The 19,923-nt window shown below is 43.5% G+C and overlaps 1 protein-coding gene across 4 annotated transcripts in view; it reads right to left on the bottom strand.

Annotated features, from left to right (window-relative positions):
• Window positions 1–5,568: 5,568 nt before the first annotated feature.
• The window catches only part of LOC103189685 (casein kinase I), a 32,540-nt gene continuing 18,185 nt past the window's right edge, over window positions 5,569–19,923 (bottom strand). The window contains exons 2-13 of one of the 4 annotated variants that reach the window (XM_042342664.1): window positions 19,040–19,468; window positions 18,217–18,257; window positions 17,800–17,869; window positions 15,952–16,100; window positions 15,572–15,806; window positions 14,515–14,600; window positions 13,858–13,942; window positions 13,144–13,292; window positions 12,462–12,545; window positions 10,266–10,370; window positions 8,510–8,616; window positions 5,569–7,952 (exon numbers count right to left, since the gene is read on the bottom strand). In XM_042342664.1, the coding sequence (XP_042198598.1) occupies window positions 7,898–7,952; window positions 8,510–8,616; window positions 10,266–10,370; window positions 12,462–12,545; window positions 13,144–13,292; window positions 13,858–13,942; window positions 14,515–14,600; window positions 15,572–15,806; window positions 15,952–16,100; window positions 17,800–17,869; window positions 18,217–18,257; window positions 19,040–19,223 (1,350 nt within the window). In that variant the 5' untranslated portion in view covers window positions 19,224–19,468 and the 3' untranslated portion in view covers window positions 5,569–7,897. The remainder of the gene's footprint in view (window positions 7,953–8,509; window positions 8,617–10,265; window positions 10,371–12,461; window positions 12,546–13,143; window positions 13,293–13,857; window positions 13,943–14,514; window positions 14,601–15,571; window positions 15,807–15,951; window positions 16,101–17,799; window positions 17,870–18,216; window positions 18,258–19,039; window positions 19,469–19,923) is intronic. The other 3 variants (XM_042342665.1, XM_042342666.1, XM_042342667.1) reach the window with 3 other exon arrangements.

Below are 19,923 nucleotides of genomic sequence, written 5' to 3'. Positions count from 1 at the left end.
GTACCGCCTCCAGCACAGCTCCCAGCCCAGCACAGTACAGCCCCGCACAGCACAGCCCAGTACAGCCTCCAGTACAGTACAGCCCCAGCACAACCCAGTACAGCCTCCAGCACAGTACAGCCCCCAGCACAGCCTAGTACAGCCTCCAGTGTAGTACAGCCCCAGCACAGCCCCGCACAGCACAGCCTAGTACAGCCCCCAGCACAGCCCCCAGTACAGCCTCCAGCACAACCTAGTACAGCCCCCAGCACAGCCCAGCACAGCCTCCAGTACAGTACAGCCTCCAGCACAGCCCAGTACAGCCTCCAGCACAGCCCAGCACAGCCCAGTACAGCCTCCAGCACAGCCCAGTACAGCCTCCAGCACAGCCCAGTACAGCCTCCAGCACAGCCCCAGCACAGCCCAGTACAGCCTCCAGCCCAGTACAGCATAGCACAGCCCAGTACAGCCTCCAGCCCAGTACAGCATAGCACAGCCTAGTACAGCCTCCAGTGTAGTACAGCCCCCAGCACAGCCCAGTACAGCCCCAGCACAGCCCCGCACAGCACAGCCCAGCACAGCCCCCAGTACAGCCTCCAGCACAGCCCAGCACAGCCCCAGCACAGCCCAGTACAGCCTCCAGCCCAGTACAGCATAGCACAGCCCAGCCCCCCACACAGTGCATCTCCAAATAGCACAGCACGATACAGCCCAGTGTACGCAGCTCCCCACAGCGCAACCCGGGACACCCCCACACAGCTCAGCCGCGCAAAGCCAGAAGAAATGCCTCCAGTTCGTGGTCGGAGGCCCAGACAGACATGATTCAGTTCAGCCTGAGCCCTGACAACTTTAGTTTCCCGCCGCTCTCGAAAAGAAACTTACAGAAACCCCGGCCTCAACATTGAGTCTGTATTTAAGAATTTGCCAAACTCTGGACCGTTACCCATACGGAGTAAATCTCAGCATTGGGACATCTGAACACGTTTCACTGTATTTACTGTAAAGTGTAGTGACTGCGGACGCTCATTGGGCTCCAGCCATTTCTGCTCACTAAAGTGTAGTGACTGTGAACGCTCATTGGGCTCCAGCCATTTCTGCTCACAGCATGGTCCTGGACAAAGCTAACGTTGGACTGAGCGAAGCAGGGGAGAACACCTTTGCGGCACTCATTATAAAACAGGCTCGTGCGTGATCATGGCCACTTCCTGAGAGCCAGCTCAGCGCTCACCACACCACTTTCTCTTACTCTGACGAGCATTTCACACCAGAACCCACTGAAACAAGCCAAGGGGGGAGGGGAGTTATGTATTTTCCATTTCACATCTGTAATAATTTATTTTTCCGCCACTAAAAATGCCATTTGAGATTATCAGCCATTAGTCGTCAGAACCACACCACAGACTTATGAGCCAGACATAAGCATAGAGAGCAGCGAGACACCTGCAGTGAAAACGGGGCAACACACACATACACAATCACACACACACACAAACGTATACGCACACATACACAATCACACACACACAAACACAAACGTATACACACACAGCAAGGATTGCCCATTGGGACACCAACCGTGATTAATAATCCTCGCATTTGGTACAGCGCCTTTCCAGTTGAGAGGATGTCTCGAAGCACCTCCCAGGATTTCACTGTACAGTGTAGTGACTGCATATTTTGTTGGTGACAAGCGGCTGAGCTGTGACTCCAGTCTCCGCTCCACACAGGAAGTCTGCAGAGGAAGTTGGTGCCTCTTCCACAGCTGTAGTTTCCTTTCTTGGGGGAAATTGAAGCATGTTTACAATTTTAAATTCGATATTACTGACGGCAACTGTGGTGTTTGTCTGCCATTGAGCCAAGCACAGAAATCCAGAACTAAAATCAGATTCCTCACCCAACCAGATGCTCAGGGCTTTGATTTCCTGCAGGAACCCAATCTTCTCTCACCAGGAGCCTGGAAGCTAAAATCAAAAAAATAAATAATTTAGTCACTCAACTGTTTGTGGGACTATGTTTCTCATCCAAAATACACAATCCACTTTACAGTATAATCTGTGAAGCGCTTTGAGCCATCTCAACGACGTGATAAAGCCTCATGTCAAGTGCAAGGATTAGTGTGTGTTATTATTATATACTGTGGCAGCCTAACTGGCGGCACGTCAGCCAGTTTGTTTGATACGAATCACAAGGTGAAGCAATGTTTTCAGGGCAGCCACAATGTCAACACCTGACAGTGAGTGCGATTGCGTCGTCAGACCTGCTGTCACCCACACAATGATTAACAGATCATGTGGGATCGGATGGCAAATCCAGCCACCTTGATATTAGAGCAGGGCCTGGTGGCAGCTGTTATATTTGAGCGGCTTCTCCACAAGTTACACAACGTGCGGTTGAGGGACTACCCTATAATGCTTGGCTCAGTTGGCAGATCCCTCATGTCTGGCAGCAGGTTGTGGGCAGCAAAAGCACTGCCCAATGCTGAAATGAACCTGCGGATCCCACTATTGGGCAGTGGCCCACATTGTCGGAGATGACGCCCTTCAGATGAGGCCCTGTCTGCCAATTCAAGTGGACGTTAAAGATCCTGCGATGCTATTGGAAAAGAGAAGGGAGTTTTCCTCTCTCCTGGAGTCCTGGCCGATAATCCCTCAGATAAGAACCTGCCACTCACTTCAAGATTGTTTGTGGGACCTTTCCATCCGTGCCATGAGAACACAAATTCATCTTCATAATATAAATTACAGGAGATAGAGGGACGTACGTACTAAGATTTAACTGTGTAGATTAAGAGTATGATTCTGGCCTTATACAACTGCAAAACATAGAAGGGGGCATCGCCACACAAGTCATAATGGAATCACTAACCACTTCAACAATTTATTCAGTGATCTGATCAGCACAATGCCATCGCCTGACAGTGACACCGTGTGGTCACAGCTGCTCCCACCACCCAGTGTAACCCACAGTCAGGAAGATGTCCTGAGGCATTGAACAGTCGGGATTTGTACCCAAGCTAGGGGTTGGGATCAGGAGAAGTGGAGGACAGAGAGGGCAGAGGTGGGAGGGTGGCTGAAGAGGAAGGTCTCTTGAGACATGTATTGAAAGGGGCGAGGGAGGGAGCAAGGCAAAGGGACTGTGAAACAGAAGGTTGGGGGTGGGGGGAGAAGGTGAAGTATTAATTATGTCTCAATGCTACGCTGATGCGAGACCCTGTGAAGCACTTTGAGACATTGACATGATACGGTGCGATATCAATTGCAAGGATTATTATTTCACTACAATAGACTTTACAATATATCCTGTGAAGCGCTTTGAGATGTCCTCCCAAAGGGAAAGGCACAATGTCAAACACAGGGATTATTTTATTATTTTACTGTAATCCCATCTGAGTAGGACTCTCATCCCGATGGCTGAGTCAGTCAGTCAAGTCAGTCATTCTGTGGTTCTGGGTCCAAATCCTACTCAGGCTTCACCCTTTGCATAGTTGATTGGAAAAGGTTACCATCAATTCACCAAACATTCCAGCTGTGGGGACAACCTGGCAAACCTGCTGTAAAGCATGGCAGAGGTGGGAGGGGGAAGACATGGGGGATAATCGTGCAAGTCTAAGGCATGGGCAGGTGAATTTGACCCAAAGTCAGACAGGTCCAGGCATCTCCATTACTGTAAACAAGTCACAAAATAACATCTACGAGGGCACCAGTTCTAACCTCGTGCCCCCTCAGGTGACTTTCAGCTGCCTCACGCTCTGAGACTTAAAAGTGAGCAATATTGTCTTGAGCTTTGAAAGTATGGAGCTTTGCTGGAATGGATCAGCTCTTTATAAAAAGCCATTGTTGCAGTTTCTCTTTGTAACTTACATTTAGGCACAACTTGCAAAGTACCTAATGATCCAGACACCACACTTGGCTCAGCAAAGGCATTTCTGAGAGCGATGAATAACTGGGAATAAGTTGAACTGTGGAAAACAATGAATATGCACATCAAATGCAGATAGAAGTTGAAGAGAAAGGGTTGTTTTTCACTCACAGGAGCAGCACAATTGCCCCTGGTGTGAGAGGTCGAAGGAGCAGAGGTTTAGGAGAAATATGAATAGTACAGTAATATAAATAAAAACAAGGACAAGGATTCACGTTGCTGCTGTTTATTCTCCGTGACAACATGAAAATTGTCCACCAATAATGGTGATCTTCCTTTTTTGTATTTGCATCAAGTTTCAATTGGGAAGATATATATGGAGACTGTGGGATTTGCGGTGGCACGGGTGGGAATTACTAATACAACAGGCTTTGGGAAAGTCTGGACAAGAGCCTGCTTAAACTGCATCGATAAGAACAAAGTAACAGCAATAAACTTCCTTGTGCTGAAAGGCTGCAAAAATATCTGGTACATTTAACACGCTGAGAGTTATTGAAGCAAATAGAATGAAAAACAAAGACACAAATATAAATTGCTTGTATTCCCTTTATTTGGTTGTTTTCACTTGTTATTACAGTCACCAAAATTAATGACAGCCTCTTATAAAATTGCTTACGTCCTTGTTGTGAATAGGTCAATTTTTTGTGTCTCGTGATTTAACTCTTGCTAGACAGGTCACAGAACACACAGTTCGACTTTCTGAGGTACGGTACCGTTCTCGGCAATGGGGAGGTGGGGAAAGGGGGGGGTGGTGGGGGGCTTGGAGAGAGAGAAAGAGAGAGAGGGAGAGGGAGTGATCACAAAAAGTTATCAAAATCTGAACCGAAGAAAGCAAAAACGTGTGATCGTCACAATAACACCGATAATCACATCCGGATAATCAATCACAACAGCAGCCAGTAACAGACCCATCGCAACAGAAAGGCAGGGGATGAAGGGTTTCTGTTTGGCTCTGCTGGCGTTATCACTGCACTATCATGACCTCTCCTCTCCGAGCCACTTTTTAAAAGAAGAAACAGAGACGATTCACAGTCAAAATTCTTTGCGTCATTTCTGGCAACTGAAATTGCTCACATATCTTTAAAGTCTATATACAGTAATAACTATTAAAATAAGGTATGACTGTCAACAGCCCACCAAGCACTATGTTTTTTTATTTAAAAGGTAGTCTCTGATCAGCATTTGGGTTCCACGATTTTCCGTGCGTGGAAAATAACTCAAGCTGTGCTGAGCTGAAGTCATCTCCATGAAAAGCATGTGTTTTTTGTGCAGCCTTCTCTTCTCTTCCCAGTAATCTCGCCGGCTGAAATTCTGGTTGCGTTATACTGGCTGCTTTGGTGATGTGAGATTATAATGGGAGGAACTTCCATTTGTGCCCAACTTTGCTAAACAACACCAACCTGGCGTTTCAGTCCAACGGTTTGTATCTGAACGCTGGGCAGGGCAGGTGGAGAGGGAAAGGAGGAAGGGGGGGAAAAAAAACTGCAACAGCTTCATCTAACAGACCTCTGAACATCCTTTCGACACATTGACTTCTCATTCCCGGAGAGAGAGAGGGGGTGGGGGGGGAAATCAAATATTCCACAATAGTATTTGTGGACACAAAACTTTGTGACATTATTTTTTTTATGTCATAATTGCAGTGATTTTCATCTCTGAATATCTTCTTCGTATCATCACGTGTGCAGAGAGAGAAAAACCCACCTGCACATTAGCGTTCCAGGGTACCTGTTACCCCACATAGGCCAATCAGACCCTTTAACAACAATCATTTATTCATGCTTACAAACTGAATTCATAATGCAAACTATTATTCTAGTAGTTCAGGCTTTTCCAACCATCACTCAAACAAACATTATGTAGCACACTGGAGTTCCTTGCTTATCAAACTGGAGTCTATTAAACATATTACTCACTTGGGTATCTGGCTGGCAAAACATTCCTTTTCACCCTCTGTATCCGCATTGCCGAACATCCTACTCTTGGTAAATGGACATAATCCACAATTGAGACTAAAGCATTTTTCAGGGAAGAAAATCTTTTAAAACCAAATAAAAATTGAATCTTACACAAGGAGAATGTTGCACATGTGGTCGTGGTGGGCGAGCTTTCCTCTGCACCTCTCGTGGGGTACCGTGCGATGAAGACAGCATCAATAACAGGCAGGATACAGTAAAGAATATGACCTCAGTGTAGTTGTGTGCAAGACACCAAGGGTAGACTCTAGAGTGAAGTAGAAGCCCTAGTATTACTTGGACCTAGAGTTAGCCAGTTTCTATTGAGATGGATAATGAGCAAATAACCCAGTCTTGCCAGGGGCCCATTCTCAAGTACCCTATTTTCCTGAGTAGAACCTGCAACTTTGTACTAAATAGGAAGAGAGTATTCTAAAATGGTACAAGATTGAAAGGAAATGCACTTGGAAATAAAACAGTAGATTTTGCAATTAAAATTGTACATAAAATCTTTGTTTTTCAACAACTAACTCCCACCCCTGTTCAAAATGAGTGGTTTATTAAAAGCTTTGAGCCAGGATGAAAGCAATGGGTAAAGCTAGGTGTGGCTTCAAAAATCCAATGAACTTGTGTCCGACTTCAGGGGGGGCTGAGCAGCCGTGGCTTCAGATCCTGATGTGAAGGGACTGTGTCACTGTTCATTGCTTCATTAGCTTTCCAACAAAGTCTTCAGAAACCTGGAGCTATTTGCTCATCCTAAACACGTGAATCAATAATAACTTACTGAAAGAAAAATTCCTTCTCGTTGCCATTTCATCTACAATAATAAACGGCTGATTCGGAGGAGTCCTTATGCCTACTTCCTTCCGGACAAATGTACCTGTAGCTGAACGCTGGTCTGTCTAGAGAAGCTTTGCTTTGCGCCTTATCATCGTCAAATAGTTTCAAACTGTGGGAGGCTTTCCATTAACGTTGTTCCTCTACGATTTACTGACAACCAATCAAGGCTCCAATCTCTCCTGGGTGTGTAGTACGATTATGCAAGAAGCCATGAACTGTGCAAAAACTGTCCCTGACTAAGCAAGCCGGCTGCTCTGCCCTGGTCTGGCTCATTCCTCCACAGAAAGGCCTGAATCTAAGCTCGCCATAAGGAAGCCATCACATGCCCACCTCTGGCCTCATTGCCACAACTCAAAAAAAATCTCCAGATTTTTTTTTCTCTCTTCCCCCATTTGAAAATTTCTGTGAACTACCAGGTCCTAACTCTACCCAGTTCAATAAGACAACAGCCTCATTTACACTTTGCAAACATTACACGGTCATGATTACATTTAAGAACATGCTGCATTTCCCACCGGTTTTTGTATTCCCTTAGACAAGATATGCGGAAAGAAGTGTTTGCACAATCAGACCCCATTAAAAAGCTCTTTACACACAGTTATGGAAAGCGCAATACCCGCTGAGGGAAAGCCTGACCATGGACATCACCCCCCACTGCGAGAAAACACGCATTCACGTTGACCAAAAAAACAAAGGAGAAATGTTTGACTTGCTCTAGAACACAGGAGAGGAACTAAGCACATCTTAGGTTGTGCTTCCGATTGTGCCAACAGCCAGAGTTACAATCTTGAAGTAACCATTTGCTGCCCCTTTTTCCTCCATGGGGGCGGGGGGGAGGGGATCTTTGTAAAAACTTGCCCTCGATGCTCCTTGCCTTGATCCCACCGAGAGACTAATCCTACTTAATGCTGAGCTTCTCGTGTTGATTTTCAAAAACAAATGTTTTTTTTGTGTGTTGTTGTGAATCCCCACAGAAATGGGCTGTTTAAAACTTTGCAATGGTGAATTTTGTCAAGTCCACAACCTGTATGAGTTTCACAGCAGGAAAGAGTGCCAATGTCAGCAGCCCAACACACTGGGCACAGGAGTCAAGATGGTAGACAACAGCAGATAGAGATGCCTGCCACAAAAGGGATGGGTTTCTGAATCTATCGTGACTGGAAAGTTGCAGAGCACACATGTAAACCTCACAGCAGCTGTCAAAGTCACTTATGGCGCTGAATAGTTTTCCTCTTCCTCCTGTTAAAGAAACAGCAGCACCTGCAGAGGAAAAACATCCATTTCAGCCTTAAAACAATCAGGGTCATTTGTCTACAGATACTAGACGCATTGGAGTGTCCTGCCATAGGTCTTCATCGACTCAATCAATGAATGTGCCTCAACCACAACAGACGTTGCTGTACACATGCCAATTCCATCACCCACACCATCTAGCTCTCTTATCCTTATTCTCTTTGATTGCCAACTGACAATTCTTGCTTAATTACAGCGTTTTCTGTGGTTAAATTAATTTTACATTTCATTGTTTCAAAGACACAAATCAGAACAGATACAGGGGGGTGGGGGGGAGTGACAGTACCAACCCACCACCATCCACCCCACTGCCTATATCATCCCATTTCTTGTCTTAAACCATTTTTGAGATAACAGACCTCATGGAGTACAACGCTCTGTGTTCTTTTCAACAAGATCCACGTACAGAGCTTGAACACAAACCTCTCTCTCCAGGAGCTCAGCTGGATGTGGGTTTTCGACATTTATTACACGGAAACGATCGTCAGGCTGGACAGAAACCTGGACAGGACAGTGGGTCGTACCTGGTATCATCTGCCACTTCAATCTCTGCTGGGGCTGTGATAGGCGCATTGGAGTGTCCTGCCGTGGGGTCATCAGTGTTAAGTTCTCCATTCGTTGAACTCACCACCTTCAAAAACATTCGAAAAGTAAACTTTTACTTCATTGTTGAAGATTTTATGTATAACATAATTAACATTAAAAGCACAATCGAATAATCCAGGACAAGAACATTTAGAGACGAGAGAACCAGAACCTGCATGGCTGGAAAGAGCGGTCAATTCCCCTAGAGATGGCACTAAGGACGCAGCAGCAAACTGTAATTCCTCTTACAATAGCCACACACTGTATACCAAGGTTTACTAGAGTCAACCTTCTTTGAGGATCACTGCATGGTTGCAATCTCTAGATCTCTTTGCAGAGTGAGCAGCAATCAGGAAGTGTTCCCTTTGCTTAATCAGGAATTGAAAAAGGATGTTATTATTAAGTCCTCGTTGGCAAATAGGACACATAACGCGAGCCAAAAGATGCTGCAAAACGTTAAAATGCTACACTCCTCAGCAAGGTATAGTGCAGAACAACACCACAAAAGGTTAACGTCATAAGATGACGCAAAACTGAACAAACTGACTGTCACATAGACCAACTGTCTCAGGGTTGCAGAGATACATAACTAGAGAGGGAAGACAGAGAAGCTCAATTGATGAGCCTTTCATACCATCATGAAATGCAAGAGAGATGCTGAAAGGGTTCCCAAATAGTGAAGTAGTGTTGTATCTTGCACACTGTACCAATCTTTGAGATGCAGAACAATTATAAATCCCGCCGTATGATCACCTTCCTTTTATAGACCATTTAAGATTGCAGATATGACCATTACCAGCCCTGTGTAGGCTGTGAGATCAGGACGTCAGGGGCAGTCAGTCAAAGCCGCTCTTTCCTGCCAATGACTTGTGGTCGCCCCAAAGGAAGAAACGTTTGTGTATTATTCAATACTCTGGGACCAGGAAAACATGGATTGAAACGGAAATGCTTCCAACACAATCAATAAGCAACAGGCAAAGTCAGCTCAATATTCAACTATTTTGCAATTGCCGTAGACAGTTGATTGGAATTTTCTGTAGGCGTTGTGTGTATATGTGCATGCGAGAATAGCAGACAACTGAAAGCTTTATGCATTGGAACTTATCCAGGTTGCAGAGGTACAACCACTGCTGACCTGACTGAAATCTGCTAACTCAGCCCAAAGCTGGCATCAAAGCTTTGACTCTCCTGTTTTAGGTGTCTACGAGCTGTGACCAGTCTCACGATACTTGACTGAAGAGCTATTATAGCCATCCTAATGTAAACTTTGAGGATCACATTCTCTGCATGCATTCCTGGATGAACACCAGTGGGCCAGACCCACCTCCAGCCACAAAGTGTCAAAATGACCCGTGGTCAATGGGCTGGGAATCAAAGCCCTGAACTGGAATCACAGCATGCGGGACCTTGGTTTCTCCACTTCATTACAGCACTACAATGGGAAAGCCAGTTCTCCAGCATTGGGTGTGCATCAACCACTGCAACTGCTCTCGCCCTGTACGACAATATCAGATTGAGCTGGGAAAGCTAAAAGAGAATTGGGAGCTTAGGGACTTGATGTCCCCGCTTTCAATAAGGAAACCAAACATTCAAACAGAAGTTAAGTCCCCAGGGTTGGTTTGGAAAGAGGACACAGTGTTTAATGAGCAATACACCAAAGGTGGGTTTGAAGGTGCGGCGCTTTGCAGAGTGTACCTGTACAGAACCCTCGAGCCTGTCAGACGCTAGGTGTGTTCCCACATGATGGGCACTGGGCTGGCGACTGGCCTGAGGTTCACATGCTCCATTGCGATCTGCTAACTGCCAATGTTTAAAAAAAAATAGACAAGACAGAAGGAAAACAAAAAAAACATGAGGGGAAAATCATGCTCAAAGCAAGCAGAACCTGAGCAATTATACACATGCAAATCATTAAATAAATCGGCAAAATTAAAATTGCAGAGTGTGTTAAGAGTAAAGCAAAGTGAGGAGTATTGACTGTAAGTGAAGCGATACAGTGAGCAGCAAACAAAAATAAAGGCAATGGTTTAGCTACAGGACCATCCTGGTGTATCACCCACAAAATACACAATCAGTTCACTTTACAGTGTATCCTGTGAAGCACTTTAAGACGTCTCAAAGACGTGATAAAGAGCTATATTGTTTGTTATTTGTTTACCCGGGCTCTAAGCTAACAAATAAGATCTCTAACTTAAAGACTGAAATGATCCCACTGGAAAATACAAGTAAGTCTTAACGCTGTATAAACCAAAACATATATTCACCTACAAAATAGTCCTTACACTTTACAGTGAATCCTGTGAAGTGCTTTGAGATGTCCCAACGTAAAAGGGCTAGATCAATTATAAGGATCATCAGTATTATTATTATTTCAGATATGTATTGTTTACTAAGATGAGTGCAACTTAGGACTGATATTCAGGTGCAAATCGTTCGTCAGCCATGGTACATACACACCCCAAGTTAATGTGTGCCTGACAGCTTCACATCGCCAATCCAAGACTTGTCCACGGTCATTTGGGCCTAAACTTTCTGTGTGTGTGTGTATATAATATGTGTATGATCAGTTGCTGCGATTATACTCCAAAGTTCACAACAACAAAAATTGCACCTGATGTACAAACAAGATTGATGGTCATTTCAAGGCATTTGACCAACACAACCCACCTTTCTACTCAAACTGAACCTGAAATTGTAACCCTTGCACAAGTGACAAATTCCAGTTGTGATGGTGTATGTACGACATGCACATCTTGTATACAGAACAGATACAAGGAGAATATTGTTGAATTATTGGGAGTAAACCAATGAGAATGAAATGGTTAAATTAAAACCACAAATGTAAAGGATGCTTTAACCGAGCATGTTCACATGCCCAGTTACAAGCCACGGTGTACATTTAGCCTGGATTGGGGTCACATCCGTTAATACTAATAGTTAAGACCATGAGAAGAAAAGTGTTGGCAAATCTCTCATCAGCCGACATGCTGGAGTCCAACTCCTGCCACATTCCACACACTAAGCAGTAGGCAGAGTATAATACACCACAGTCTAGCAGCCAGCTACAGAAACCCATCACAGTCGTGCTGCTGTGATCTCACCAACACATAGCCCAGTTTGTGTTGCTGTCTATAATGGACCAGATTAGGTAGAAAGATGTCATTGTGCTCATCGAATGGCCAAGTGGGTAAACACTGAAGATCAATATTCCACAAATACCCAGTGCCAAGGCTTCACTGTACTGTGTACCTGAATATCAGACACCTGAATTCATGGCAATTTCCCACAGATCCAAATAAATAAAATCACATTACTCTTCAGATACCAGTTTAAAGCCCAAATAAAAAGGTGCAATTCAACCTAATGCAAGATAATGGCAGCGTTCACACACACCATTCAGCAGGTAAGCAGGTCTGCTGTGCGACGGAATACAGTGGGGGGCAGACAGCAGTGGACATTTTAGAGCTGCTGGATGGAATCTGGAGGGGGTTGGTTTATTGTGAACGGATCTTTAGAATCAAGCCACACTTCGCTGCCCAGTCTGAATGGCATCAATTAGAAGGCATCGCTGTGACCAGGAGCCTCACTGAAGCCCAGGTTTGCTTATGATGCGAGTGTCCTGTGGACCCACAGCAGCCGGAAGTGCAGTGAACTGCAGCAATGACTGGCCACCTTCCTGCGTGCCTCACTAGCCGGGCTAGCACAAGTACAGGAAGCTGGCCCATCAGTCTGTACCGGACGTAAGAAGTGATGCCAGCAGCAACCAGATGTAACATGGGGTGTAATTGTATGGGCAACATTAGAACGGTGGTGTAGGTGCGTACGTATGTGTCACACATTTACAGATCTAATGTAGATCATCACTCGAGAATCTCATTCCCTGCTCCTTACCTGATGTTTGGTTTGTTGCTGTGCTTTATCTCGGTTGGTTGGAGAGAGCGCCATGTCAGCGTGGATTGAACCAATGGGAGTTGGCTGAAGTTGTAATAAAAAGATTAATATTTAAGGCAATACAAAAATACTTTTTATCCTTGAATTATTCACTAAGTCCCATCTATCCTGAAGACGACGCCTCAGGACAATCCCTGTCTGCCGGAAGCAGTTTGATATCTTGCCTAAGTGTGAGCCCAGACATGGTGTTAAAGTGTAGAGTTTTGCTGTTGAGCCTGATAAGGTCTTCCTTAGACAACCACAAGCACGAATGTTTCCGACCACAATCAGCAAAAAGAACCCTGGCAACTTTCATCTCGACTATGACACTGAGGCCAATTATAGTGGTGTACACCCACCTCCAGATAAGATCAGCCAATTTGGGGCAGCACTGACCCTGGTAACTGATGTGGTGGGCAAAGCATCAGACTATGCTTTTACAGAGTCAGAAGCCAAGCTTGTCCCTTTTGGATGTGTTCAAATCTTGGAAGGAGTTTAATACTTCATTCAATGAGCATCTTTTCTTTTGTCCGGTTAGACCTGGGGCACCTGGTTATACGACTCACATTATCTTGCGGTTCTGAGGTGCTCAGAGGGAAAAACAAGAGTCTGAATAGCCATTGTGAAATTTATAAATACTTACTATTGGTTTGCCAACCCAATCGTATTCGTAATCAAACACAAAGCCATTCCTGTCAAACAAATCTGTGAAGAGTTTCCGCAGGTATTCGTAATCTGGTTTCTCAAAAAAGTCGAGTCTTCGCACATAGCGGAGATATGTTGCCATTTCTTCTAAAACACAGACATGAAATGAAGTCAAGTTCTACATCTCTCTCGTGGTCACAGCAATTCTAGAGGATGGAAACTTGAGAGCAGGAAAGTCAACATAACAACAATTATGCTCAACCCGTTTCAGTCTATTTTTGGGACAACTGGTTTGACAACATTCTTCAACTGAAGTCTGCAGTTATCTATTTCGGAAGTTCAGTTTGGAGGCAACTATATGTAAGGGACTTGGACTGCACGACACAACACTGGTGTTAGCATTAGTCTATCTTCAGACCAATTGAAGGCCATCTTTTTCTTTTCTGTGTCTGTTTAGGAAACCGAAAGAGATGATATCTTGCTTCCCATCCCCATCGATTCTGAACCACAACTTTCCTACAAGTGTGAATACTCGGACACAGATCAGACCACTGATAGCACTTATCCTTAAGACAGTCACTTTCTCTCTTGATGTGCACGTGCTATAATCAAGGAATTAGCAATCATTTTGAACAATGAACAAAAGTACAGTTCTACAGAGATTGTATCCTAGGCTATTTAGCTTATTTTAAAAAGAAAAAACGTCTCAAACCTGGAAAGTTATCACATAAGACTTCAATTGGTGTAGCTCGCTTGGTGTCTCCTATTTTCTGATATCTCTCTTTTAATGTGTCAGCCTAGAACACACACAACACAGTTCCATACAGAATGTAACTTGACACATCAGCAAATAAGTGTAATTTGAAATGACATTTATAATACAGTATGTTAAGAGGACATCTGTAAAGAGTCAGTCAATGATTTGTTTCTCTGAAGGGAAATAACTATACAGGGACCTCCACCACTGACTGACCTCAAAGCCTCCTCCCTGGGCCTCAAAAAGCATTTTGATACTCAGATTTCCGAGGCATTGAATACTAATTATTTACCAGTCACAGACTTCCTGGTGAGAAACCAACAAATCAACAGGGAGTCAACTTAGAAATACTGGGAAGAATGCCAAAACATGTAAACCAGCAAAAAGTTAAACACAACCAACTATATCCATTGAGTTTCCCCAAACAATCAGGCTTTGCTAACATGTCACTTCTGACAGTATACTGCAGCCTTAAAAAGTTGTGAAAATGATCAAACTGAACTACAGAAAGCAGACCTGTCCACATAGCGCCATATTCTGCTCCTCAATATTCCTCACAAGAGCAATACTCTGACATGAATAACTTAACCTGCAGTCTAGGGTTTCACTCACCTTGAGACCTTGCCATGGCAAGCTACCTCGGAGGAAGTACATAAACATGTGCCCTAGTGCTTCGAGGTCATCCCTTCGACTTTGTTCTGTGAACAAATACATCGCACAATTCACATCCAGTTATTGCAGAGGAACACGTGAGCTGCCAAGTTCTACATCAACTTTGCTTTAGTTGTCCGCGATAAAAACATTTTTGGGGGGCATCTTTTGAAAGATGAAAAGTGTACGAGTGTTTGTAGAACGATAAAAGCAATTGGATATTGGATTGATTTTCTTTATAAAAACCTCATCTCCTACGGTTCCCTGGGCACGATTTGGCAGAAAGCAATCAAACCTGTGAAAGTGAGTTCTTAAGAAAACCAGAAGGAGACGCGTGTAAGAGCAGTCTTGTACTGGGTAATGTTCCCCCCCTTACCCCCCTCCCTCGTGAATAAATGCCCAGCTGTGTTTTTGCACCAGCCGAACTCAGCTCAAATAAAAGCCCACTTTGCAAACCGTGGGAGTTTCTAATCTTATACATCCACAGAGTATTGGAAGCTCCTACTATATAAATAATATCTCAGAATACGGTATACAGTTTGGCACATGACATATCAAGTGATATGGTGGAAGGTGAATTGGATGGACGTTGGTCTTCTTTCAACTAGCAAGTTTTTATGTTCATATATATATATATAATAAAAAAGTTGAAACTGATCAGATCTTTCCCAGTATACAGGCAGTCAGAGAGACACCAAAAGCAAGAGAAGAGTGGCTTCCCTTTGCGCTGTAAAACTCTATATTGGAATCAAAATATTCATATTATAACATAAACACATGAGACGTAAACACAAAAAATGAAAAATGCAAGGCTTACTGCTATTAAATGTGGTGCAAGCAGGATAGGAGCTACAAAGCAGTCAACTGAGAAGCAGCAAAAAAGGAAGTTGGCAGTGAAATTAAAAGCAACTCGAAAGTGATCGGATGCAACATACAGATTCATGGCCGATCGCAACAGTGACCATGCAGCCCTGCGCCACTAGGAGGCGCTTGCTCAACCAGCATCCTCACAGCTTACCTTTGCCCAGATGTGTGTTTATACTCATGTATCGTGCCGTCCCGGTTAAACTCTTGTGCTCTCGGTACGGGATGTGCTTTTTGGTCTCTGGATCTATGTATTCTTTGGCAAGGCCAAAGTCTATGATGTGAATGGTATGCTGTCGTTTACTCCCCGGTCGTCCCACTAAGAAATTCTCCGGCTTAACGTCTCTGTATATCAAACTTTTACTGTGTACAAATTCCATCCGTGTAATCTGAGAGACAAAACCACAATGCCGAGGTCAGCATCCGCAAAGTACAGCAGAGCAAACCCCAATTGTACATCGACTACTTTCCCAATGAATCTGGTGAACCCAACCTCCCTTCACACAGCAATGGTTGGCAGAATGTCCTACTTACCAACTGTATAGCGATCATTAGTACAGTTTTAAGTGAAAATGTCCGATCACAAAGATCAAATAAATCCTCCAAGCTAGGTCCCAGTAACTCCAGTACCATGGCGTTGTACTTCCCACAGGGGCCAAAGTAGTAAACCTGAGGAATTCCCTCTGAAAAGAGACAAGGAAACCATTATTGAGCGGCTCAACAAGTGAAAATTGTGTAGAATTATAATAGGAAAGTGCTCATTTTTCTCTCCGACTAGTGACATTTTCATTCCTGCCACTGGGATTTGCCCTCAAGAGCTTCACCCGAGAAGCCATTATTCATGTATGAGCCTCGGGGGATTGAACACTAGCAGGATTGGAGCAAGGAGGAGAGATCACTCGCTCCTGTTCCTCACACCACGACTCGGGAGCCATTCCCATAGAGAACTCAAGGTAACTGACAAGAGCGCAATCTCTTGACTAATTATCACCTCTCTAGCCCAGTTACACTTCATAACAATACTTGCATTTATCATTCTATTGAGATGTCTCAAGGCGCTTCACAGAATATATTGTCCAGTGGATTGACTGTGTATTTTGTGGGCGAAATGTGGCAACCAATTGCGCACAACAGTGTCCCACAAACAATTGTGGACTGAGTGACCAATTTTTTTTAAGGGATTATTACCCCCTGGAAAGCACTCCACCAAAGAGATGTCCAATAATCTCCAGAGCAGAAAAATCATTCAAACGCATTACACAGCCCTGAAAAACAAAATACAAACCCTTGTAACAGCACAACTCTGTTTTATGATTTAATTTAGATGGTGATGCAATCTGGCTGCAATAGTGCAGAATGTGCAATTATAGATTGAAATAGAAGCATCCCCCATTCTTCCTCTCTCTCGCTCTCTCTCTGAAGGACTGAGGACCACTGACCTTTAGGGAGAGATTTTTCCCAAGCCAGGATACTACAATTTGTTGTTACACAGAACACCGATTACACAGACAATACGCAGCACATCAAATTGGGGAGAAGCAGTTTCCAATTAGCTATTGCCAAAGAGAGCAAGGTGTAAACCTCTCTGCGTCTGCTGCAGTTTGGGGGAAATAAAACATAGAAATCAGTATCTTGTCAAAGCAAAATGCATTTAATCAGTAGCTTCCAATCACAGCGAGAATCCCACTTCCCAGACGGAGCAGGTGTTTAGCACTTCAAGAATTGGTTTGCTGCGTCTCACATTACTCCCCATGTTTTGATACATTATTTTGTGCCTTGATTCTCCAATGCTCCGGTTTCAGGAGTCAATTAAAAAAGGCAGGTTTTCCGAGCGAGCTGCAGCAGCCTGCTGGAGTGGGGGGGGGGGGGATGACGGAATATTTTTTGAAAATATTAAAGCACAAGAGTTTAGAGCTCCTCTGATGTCCAGCAGGCACTGTACTGTTTGCCATATAGCAGGGGACGGTTTGATTCACTGTCTGTCAATAAAACAGTGAGGTAGCATCCCATAGGTTTTTTTTGGGGAGAAACAATTGAATTCCAATCACCACTTACCACCTCCCCCCCCCCAACTAACCAAGAAATAGCTCAGGTGAAAATGGGGGTGGAAGCAGTAAGTGGTGGTTCTGTTATTAAATTGACAAAAAAGGAAGCAAAACTAGAAATGGACATTATTCATGGTCGGTTCCTTTGGTTACCACAGCCTCTTTCATCCTAGACAACAAGAACTACTTAACATAACCATTGATAAGCAAGACACATCTACAGATAAGTTACATAAGTTTGATTTGTTTTTGCAAGGTTAGCAAACACTGTTAAGAGCGACAGAATATTCTCACCAGTTCTGAACGACAGACACAATCATTCACACCCATTTCCTACCTGCATTTCCCAGCTGCTTGTAGAATCTGTACTCCAAATGAAGTTGTGGAGCTCTGGATTTTATAGGTTCCTAGAAAACATATGAACAATATTAGTATAAAGATCTGCTGAACAGTAAACATAAACATAACCATTTATTCCGCACAATGAATTTGGATTTCCACCCTGTTCAACCAAACCTGGCATTCCTTTAAACTTGTTCAACTGCACCATTTGGCCAGAGGGAAAAGGATCCTTTGCATTGTGGGCCCAGCGTGGCTATGGCGACACAAGTGCTAATACATTGAACAACAAACATTTCTTCTCTCATAGTTGGGCAAGAGGTGCGAGCAAATATCTTAGTGTCAGTAGTTCTGGACTTCATCTTTATTGCTGCTACAGATACAACAAAGAACAGGCACTTAAACTGCAACTTACCAGTTTAATGGCCACATACTCATTTGTGTACAAATTTTTCCCTGGATAAAGCAAATACAAAAATAATTAAAATAGGAGACAATTCATGTGTAATCCACAATCAGATAAAATGTGCACATTTCAGTGCTATAATTACAGAAAAGGCCACATCTTTCACAAGTCTATGCATTTTCTGTTGGATGGGAAAAATATACAAGTGTATAACATATTAATTTGGTATTCCCAGAAAATTACATTTAAATGGAAAAATTGTCTTCAATTGTGAAATAAAGCAGAGGTAAACTCTTGCAATTTAATTGTTTAGAAACACCAGAGGTAGTTTTACTGGTTAGTTTTTATCTATCAATTAATTACCAATTAACTCATTCACACGGAACAGGTCGCCATTTAAAAACAAAGTTGAAAAATCTATTCTGTACAGCAATAAAACAAGATTAGAAATATTGTCTAACAAACATTACAGGGCCAATTTGAAGCAGTACGTTCATCTCACCCTCTCATCCCAACAAAACTGTAATTATTAATAAGTAGTGGCAACATCAGAGATGGACGGGGAAAAGAGAAAAAAGAAAATCAGTAAGGATTTGTGCAGCATAGATTAAAAGGCTGGAAATCTTACACATCATCCTGGGAAGCCATGTGCTCAATGGGCCAATTAAAAATTAATCATTAAGGGTAATCTATTAATGAGGTATCCTTATTAAGCTTCAATACCACTGGACATCCAGTTCATGGCATAACTCAAACAATCATTCCGCCGAGAACAAAAACACATCGCAACAGGGAGGCAACGCCAGAAACAAGCAAACCAATCGTCTCTTACCTAGACGAAGCTCTCCAAAATTCCCACATCCAATCTTCTTCCCCACTCGGAAGTTGGGACCCACCATTAAGACTCCGGAGCTGGTCCCCGTACTCCGGCCACAATTGGCTCCCCGACCACCAGATTTAGACATTCTTTTTGTTTCTTCCATTTCACCCCTCCCTCCTCTCTTGTCAAAATCCATCAGTTTGTGATAGCCTGGCTTCTCCACGGTTACTTTGCCATGCAAACCCCACAATGCCAGAACTTGGGAATTTCAGAACATCATCACAAAGGAAGCAACGAGTCAACTATAAGATTAGCTCCATCGAAGCTCTCGACCAATCCTCCATTTCAGTCTTCTTTTGTACATTCTTTGATGAGCAGTGCATTCTCAAGTCACCACAGTGGTCACAGCTGAATTCCTCCACATTAGTTTCTTTGGGTAGGCTAGAAAACATTGCAAAAAACACTGTCAGCACCAACATATTGGCGATTCACCCACAAAATATACAGTCAATCCACTTTACAGTATATTCTGTGAAGCACTTTGAGACATCTCGAAGACGTGATAAGGCGCGATATCAAATGCAAGGTTTATTATCATTATACTTTCACAATTCTGATTTTATTCTGTATTTTCATGCGTAGGAGTGGGAATCTTAGACATAGAGAATGTCTAAGAGAATCTCTTCATTGCACAGAACACAACTGTAAGTACTTATGATGACTGAAGGATGAACTAACATTTCAAAACAGCCAATCAATGAAAGAGTTTCAACGTATTGCGGTTTCCAATATTTCAGAAGTGCATTTTTAAAATTTATTAACTCTTGCAATTTAAAAGTTTAGAAGCACCAATTTCATAGATCCTTTTCAGCTTAATTTCCTTATTATTCCATCAT

Source organism: Callorhinchus milii, unplaced genomic scaffold, assembly GCF_018977255.1.
Source record: "Callorhinchus milii isolate IMCB2004 unplaced genomic scaffold, IMCB_Cmil_1.0 Scaffold21, whole genome shotgun sequence".
Taxonomy (NCBI): Eukaryota; Metazoa; Chordata; class Chondrichthyes; order Chimaeriformes; family Callorhinchidae; genus Callorhinchus; species Callorhinchus milii.
This window is presented reverse-complemented; position numbering and strand designations above follow the sequence as displayed.